At 39.5% G+C, this 6,120-nt stretch overlaps 1 protein-coding gene across 1 annotated transcript in view; it reads right to left on the bottom strand.

The window, feature by feature from the left end:
* Positions 1 to 3,135, bottom strand: part of LOC107718042 (nuclear receptor-binding protein 2-like) — a gene marked incomplete at its 5' end in the record, with an annotated part of 8,223 nt that extends 5,088 nt beyond the window's left edge. The window contains 8 exons of the mRNA XM_016524975.1: positions 1,100 to 1,232; positions 1,323 to 1,418; positions 1,536 to 1,591; positions 1,822 to 1,905; positions 2,235 to 2,258; positions 2,382 to 2,506; positions 2,643 to 2,830; positions 3,013 to 3,135. Coding sequence (XP_016380461.1) covers positions 1,100 to 1,232; positions 1,323 to 1,418; positions 1,536 to 1,591; positions 1,822 to 1,905; positions 2,235 to 2,258; positions 2,382 to 2,506; positions 2,643 to 2,830; positions 3,013 to 3,135 — 829 coding nt within the window. The remainder of the gene's footprint in view (positions 1 to 1,099; positions 1,233 to 1,322; positions 1,419 to 1,535; positions 1,592 to 1,821; positions 1,906 to 2,234; positions 2,259 to 2,381; positions 2,507 to 2,642; positions 2,831 to 3,012) is intronic.
* Between the last annotated feature and the right edge of the window lie 2,985 nt (positions 3,136 to 6,120).

Here is a 6,120-nt window from a genome sequence, read left to right as displayed (position 1 = left end):
ACATAATTGTCCCAAACTTTTTTTCCCAAACACTCCCCTCATCTGTCATTGGCCAAACAAAAAGACAGCCCCGCCCCCAAACTCACACCATTGGCTGAGTCAGTGTTGCTATGCTGGGTTGGTCCAGATGCTCAAACAAACAAAGAAATGTTTTGATAGCGGCACAGAGTCACAGTGTTTACGGAGTTATAGTTGTCTCTGTACATTAAGCTGGGAAAATGTTTTTATTTTACTTTTAATGTGCAGATGAGTTCAGGAGATGATGCTAAATCCTCAATGTCCTACCTGAGTGCAGAAAGTATCTGCGTGCACCAACGCTTCCATGCCTGAGACATACAGATAGTACCAGTGTGTTATGATTTTGTCATATTTCTGCCAGAAGGTGGCATTGTCCTCTAACTTTTCTGCATGTAGGGTTTTCAGTTTCTATGATTGATGAAACATCGCTTCCGAAGACGAACGAAGCTTTTAGGGGTTTGGAACGACATGGGTAAGTGATTAATTTTTGGAGTTTTTTTTTTTTTGCCTTTTATTGATTGATGAAACATCGCACCTTCACATTCATAGTTTTGTGGTTTTTCTTGGTCTTCTTCAAAAACTGCTTGAGACTTCCAGATGACATATATTCAGTGATAAAAATCACCTGTGTGGCACGAAATGAAAGAAAACGTGAATGTCTGAATTTAGGGTAAAGTTCACAGAGGCGTTCATTTCTATCAGGTGTGCCTTGCGTCTCACCCTCGCTCTGCTCTCGCTCATGTCCAACCAGTACTTGTGAAACTTCACAATGTTCGGATGCTCCACCTGCATCAGGTTCTCAAACATCTCCTTTATCCGCTCCTGCATAACACAAAGTACATCAACTCTTGGTTTCACATTTCAAGCATTGTTTCTGTCACCATACCAGCATGATTGATGACACTCCAATACAGTAACATTTCACAGATATTTGTGGTGCAGCATACTAAGTATCCCACCCATAATACTTTGTAATAATAAAGAAGATTGCTAGTATCTTGGCATGTAATCCTTTTTTTTTGGATATACAGCAAAATTAAAGCATTTCTACTCGTGAGGACTCAGCAAGGGATGAACTTACACTGGTTATTGATAAAGCAGTGCGCAGCAAGCAGTTTTAAGGAGTGGACCTCAAATAACACTCTGTGGAACAGCAGGTCATGAGCTGTAGGTCTCGTCTTGGCTTCTGTGAGCACACACGACTGGATAAATTCCTGTCAGTGTAAGTGATGAAGGCATTACAGTAAACACAAAAAAATCAACAGAGCTGTATTAGTTACAAACATACACTTAAAGTCTTTTACCCTCATGAGAGGGTCCTCAAGTGATTGTCCAGCATGATCAATGGCCTCTTTCGAAACTGCAGTGTCTCCATTGGCCTGGATTTCCAGTACTGCCATCTAAAAGTGAGTGGGGAAAACAAAATTAAAAGTCATACATAATGTTGTTCTTTTGTACTTACTATAATCTGCTATTTATTTGATAGTTTAGTTAGATTGTTAAAGTAATACTCAGACCTCCAAGGCACAGATGCCAAATGAAAATATATCAATGGCGTAGTCATCTTCAGCAACTTGAAAAAAAGAAAATAAAGAAATGTCATGAAAGTTAATATTTCTATTTTGCATTTTTCTAATGTATTACAAATTATAAGCAAAACAATTTTTCTTTGCTGAAAAAAAATCCTACAGCTTTCTTTTTATGCCCAGGTTTAAATTAAAAATATTCCAGATATTTTCTAGATTTCAGATTTTTTTCCAGATTGAGAAAGATGATAATATGGTAAAGACATCGGATACTCACTGCCATACTCCGGAGCAAAGAAATGCTGGTTCCGCATTTCATCTCGATGTTGATGCACATTACCATGAATCGCCTCAGCAAATACTAAGGGAAACACACAACATTCAAACTCTATATATAACATTATATATGAATGGGAAAATTATTGCCAGTAAACATACAAGATCTCCAGCACATGGGCTAGAGTCCAAAATAAATACTCTGAACGGGCAATTATTTATGTCTTAGATTGTGAAAGCTGACAAGAAATATTACAGTACATTACATAACTGCCACGATTTTGGGCCAATATATGCAAAGCATTGTTTAAGGAGGGAAGGAAAAGAAACCGTCTAAGTACGGTCTGTGTTTTCTTTCTGATCAGATAACCAAATTCCTGTGCACATGGCATAGAGAGCTCAGAATGGACTTACCGTTAACAAACAGCCTGTGCCAAACTGTAAAAGAAAGAAGACACATATAACTTTTCTAAAAACAGATATTCTATATTAAAAATAATCAAACATCAAATCTTTTTGAGTTAAACCTTAAATACAAGAATTAAAAGACTACTGTCAAACCTGAACCGATCTTTATGAGACCATTGTGCTGGATAAAGATGGTGTCACATGTCAGGTTACCGTGAATAATAGGTGGATCACATGAATGCAAGTAACTAAAAGACAAAAAAGATAAAACATCAGTACTTGTATTCACAAAAAAAAATCCTTCGAAACACACTGAAAGTTAAAAAAATCCATACACAAAAAAATTTGTATAAAAATAAATTTATAAGAGAAAGTTTAAACTATAGTAAAATAATATATATATATATATATAGCACGAAATGAAAGAAAACGTGAATGTCTGAATTTAGGGTAAAGTTCACAGAGGCGTTCATTTCTACCAGGTGTGTGTTGCTTCTCACCCTCGCTCTGCTCTCGCTCATGTCCAACCAGTACTTGTGAAACTTCACAATGTTCGGATGCTCCACCTGCATCAGGTTCTCAAACATCTCCCTTATCCGCTCCTGTATTAACACAAAGTACATCCACTCTTGGTTTCACATTTCAAGCGTCGTTTCTGTCACCGTACCACCATTCCAGCATGATGACATGATGCCAATACTGTAACATTTCACAGATGTTTGTGGTGCAGCATACTAAGTATCCCACCCATAATATCGATGTTGGAAAACAAGCATGGTCCTACCTCAAAGGACTTGAAAACCTTCTTGTCTGAAAACTGCACTTCGTTCCACACCACCTCCACCCCCTCTTCAGTGTCCATGGCCAAGTACGCACTCTCAATGCCTGGGACATTTCCCTGACTGACCTAAACCAGAAAAAAAAGGACATCGAGAAAGAGGAAAGGGTGAAAGTGTGTTTAGCACTCCAGACTCTGCCAAGTTCAAACAAAGTACCATTTAGCCAGTGATATCTGCAATATTTACTTCTCGTTGCACAACTTTTTACAGTGTTTGCAAATGTGATATTTTAGTATCAACTTCTTGGTACTGTTAGTACAGGAAATTAGTATTTCTGTGAAGAAGAAGGACACACCCCCTTTCCGCCCCCTTGCTCCACAACTCTCCCATGGTGCACGTTGTGGTTTGGGCTATGTGGAGCAAGCATGACAACACTGACTTTGAATGGCCTGTAAATTCTTGTCTGTTTTTTATCTTTGGAATGCTGTAAATTAAGCTAAAAGTACAGAAACTGCTGTTTGCTCTCCAAACACTTCAAGTCTCCACTTTTTTTTGGACAAAACCAGTCCTTTATTATCACAACTGTCTAAAAGAAAACAAACCACCCAGCATTTTCATATTTTGATTTTCTATATTTATAGGCTGAATTTGCTCCCCTCCCGCTGATCGGTGAACTCAACTATGTGTTTTGGTGACAGACACAACATGATCCAGTCACGCTGAGATGCAGCTGCCCTCTAAAAGGCCTTGGATTCAGTTGTATCTCAGATTTAAAAACATATGACTACAAACTAATAATACTGTTTGCTATGCTTCAACAAAGAGCTTCTTAATTGGTCATGACGTTCAGGCACAGTAAAATATGAGTAGAACAAGTTGTCGATGTTGGAAAATCATTATAAAGTTTACTAGGCTAAATTGTATCAAGTCAAGTAGCAGTTCAAACACAAATGATGTGCATGATTGATGATAATATGCCAAAGTCTAATTCTATGAAGGTTTATCCTAAAAATGAACAGTTTATTTTGGTATTTTAAACACACTCACTGTCAATCGCCATTGTGTACCAGGCTCAGAGGTTGAATAGTGGCCATTAAAAGGACAAAAAAACAACGAGTTTTATGACACTTTTACTAATACTGGTCAAGCAAAGCAAAGCTTGGTTACGTAAGACGGAGAACACAAGGACACTAAAAGCATGTCCAATTACATTTGGAGTTAATTAATTCCCTAGATGCCGCACAAACAGACAAGGAATGTCTTTGAAAACAAATAAAAAAAACTTTCCATTTCCTCAGAGCCAGAGAGTGCCCTTCTACCCAGCTGGTGTCTCCAAATTATGTGTAATCACAGGCGGTTGAGCCTGGCTAGTACTGTACCTCAAAGCACTAGTGATGCACATATAGGATGCAAAGATTTATTAAATTAAGATCTAGCGCATTTAAAAATCAATGTCTTGTGTATAAAAAAGCCCACAGATATGTAATGCGTCAAACTAACCACAAATGAAGTAAGAAGCTGTCAAAATAATGTAGTTGTGGTGTTCATTTCAGTTTCGGGGGCCAGTTGTATATAAGGTTTAGACTAGTCTTACAAGTTAGTCATCAATTTTTTTCTTTAAAACTGGTCATCATTTTTTAAACTCAGTTACATAAAAGCATACATTAGTCTAACTTGAATCCCAAAATAAGACTGATTACCCCTTGGCTATAACAGCTAGTTGGTCAAACTCATACTTAAGACATTGTCTTAACATAGAAGCTAAGTTTATGCAACTGCCCCCTGGTCTCTCTTGTGTGAGTGTTTATAAAGAATGTTTTGAGAATAAGTTGTTAGAAACTCTAAATACCAAATAACAGGGAACACTGTGCCCATAAAACCAGCTGATATCATCTCACGTTCAGGGCTTCGAAATCCTTTCTGACATGAACTCATATAACAGCTTTCCCAATGAAAACAAACATTACGATCTTCATTTCCTGCCCTTTCATCCCCTATCCTGCGTCTGTCACAGATACGGTTCCAGCTGTATTACCTCTTCCTGCATAATGTATGAACTCTAATAAGTTGTTCTTCTGTGGAACTACTTTCATCTATGGAAACCTAACCGTGCATGCTCAGTTGTCCCTTATATATCCTGTCAAACATCTCTGAGGATTAACAGAGAAAATGTGAATGGAGTTGCATGCATACCTGGACGAATTAGCACTTTATATGCAGGCACAGCTTTCCAGCTATACAATTATCATCATGAAGAATTCAGCATGCTAACCCCAGATGCTACTGGCCCCACATACACAACTAAATGTCTTGTCTGGGTACAAATGCTAAACCTCTCTCTATGGGGCGGCTGCTTTTGTGATGGAGAAAGGTGACCTGACACCACAGTTTTAACTGACATACAGGAGACACTCATGTCTGCACTTTGCTGTAATGTTGGAACAAAATCGGTTGTGTAACACATAGAGACTAGAGCCCGACCGATATATCGTTTTGCCGATATTATCGGCCGATATGAGCCTGTCGCCGATATATCGGTATCGGCGAATATGCCGCCGATATGAATTTTTTTTTTACAGAACATATAATGCAGATAAAATGCTTGAAATTGTGTAATTACTTAGTTTGTCCAGCAGAGCGCGCTCCATTGTTTGCTACTGGCGACCTGGATGAAACCCTTTAAAGCTTAAGTCTATGGAAAACCATTGAAACTTGGAATGGCCATATCTCCGTAACGGCGCGGCGAATCCGCACCAAATTCGGGGGATCTCTATGGTCGAATAAGACCACGCTTGAATGCTGCTGCCTGAACAAGAGACCTCCTTACTGAAGTGAAAGTGTTGACTGGTGTCACTATCTCGCGAACGCGCCGGCAGATCTCCACAAAATTCGGGGGATCCCTTCAGCTCGAGGAGCCTCTCGAACGCCACCCTCCGCGTGTCGGTAGCCCCCCGGGATCGCTTGATCGTTCGGCGCCGGACCGCGAATTTAACCACCCGTAACTCCCGAACCCCAGGGGCTATCAACGCGGGGGTGGTCTCATTCGATAGCGGGCCTCTAGGCGTACACTCGATTCGCGTTCGAGAGGGTTCCTCGAGCTGAAGGGATCCCCC

This window comes from Sinocyclocheilus rhinocerous, unplaced genomic scaffold, assembly GCF_001515625.1.
Source record: "Sinocyclocheilus rhinocerous isolate Xijiao unplaced genomic scaffold, SAMN03320098_v1.1 scaffold2258, whole genome shotgun sequence".
NCBI lineage: Eukaryota > Metazoa > Chordata > Actinopteri > Cypriniformes > Cyprinidae > Sinocyclocheilus > Sinocyclocheilus rhinocerous.
This window is presented reverse-complemented; position numbering and strand designations above follow the sequence as displayed.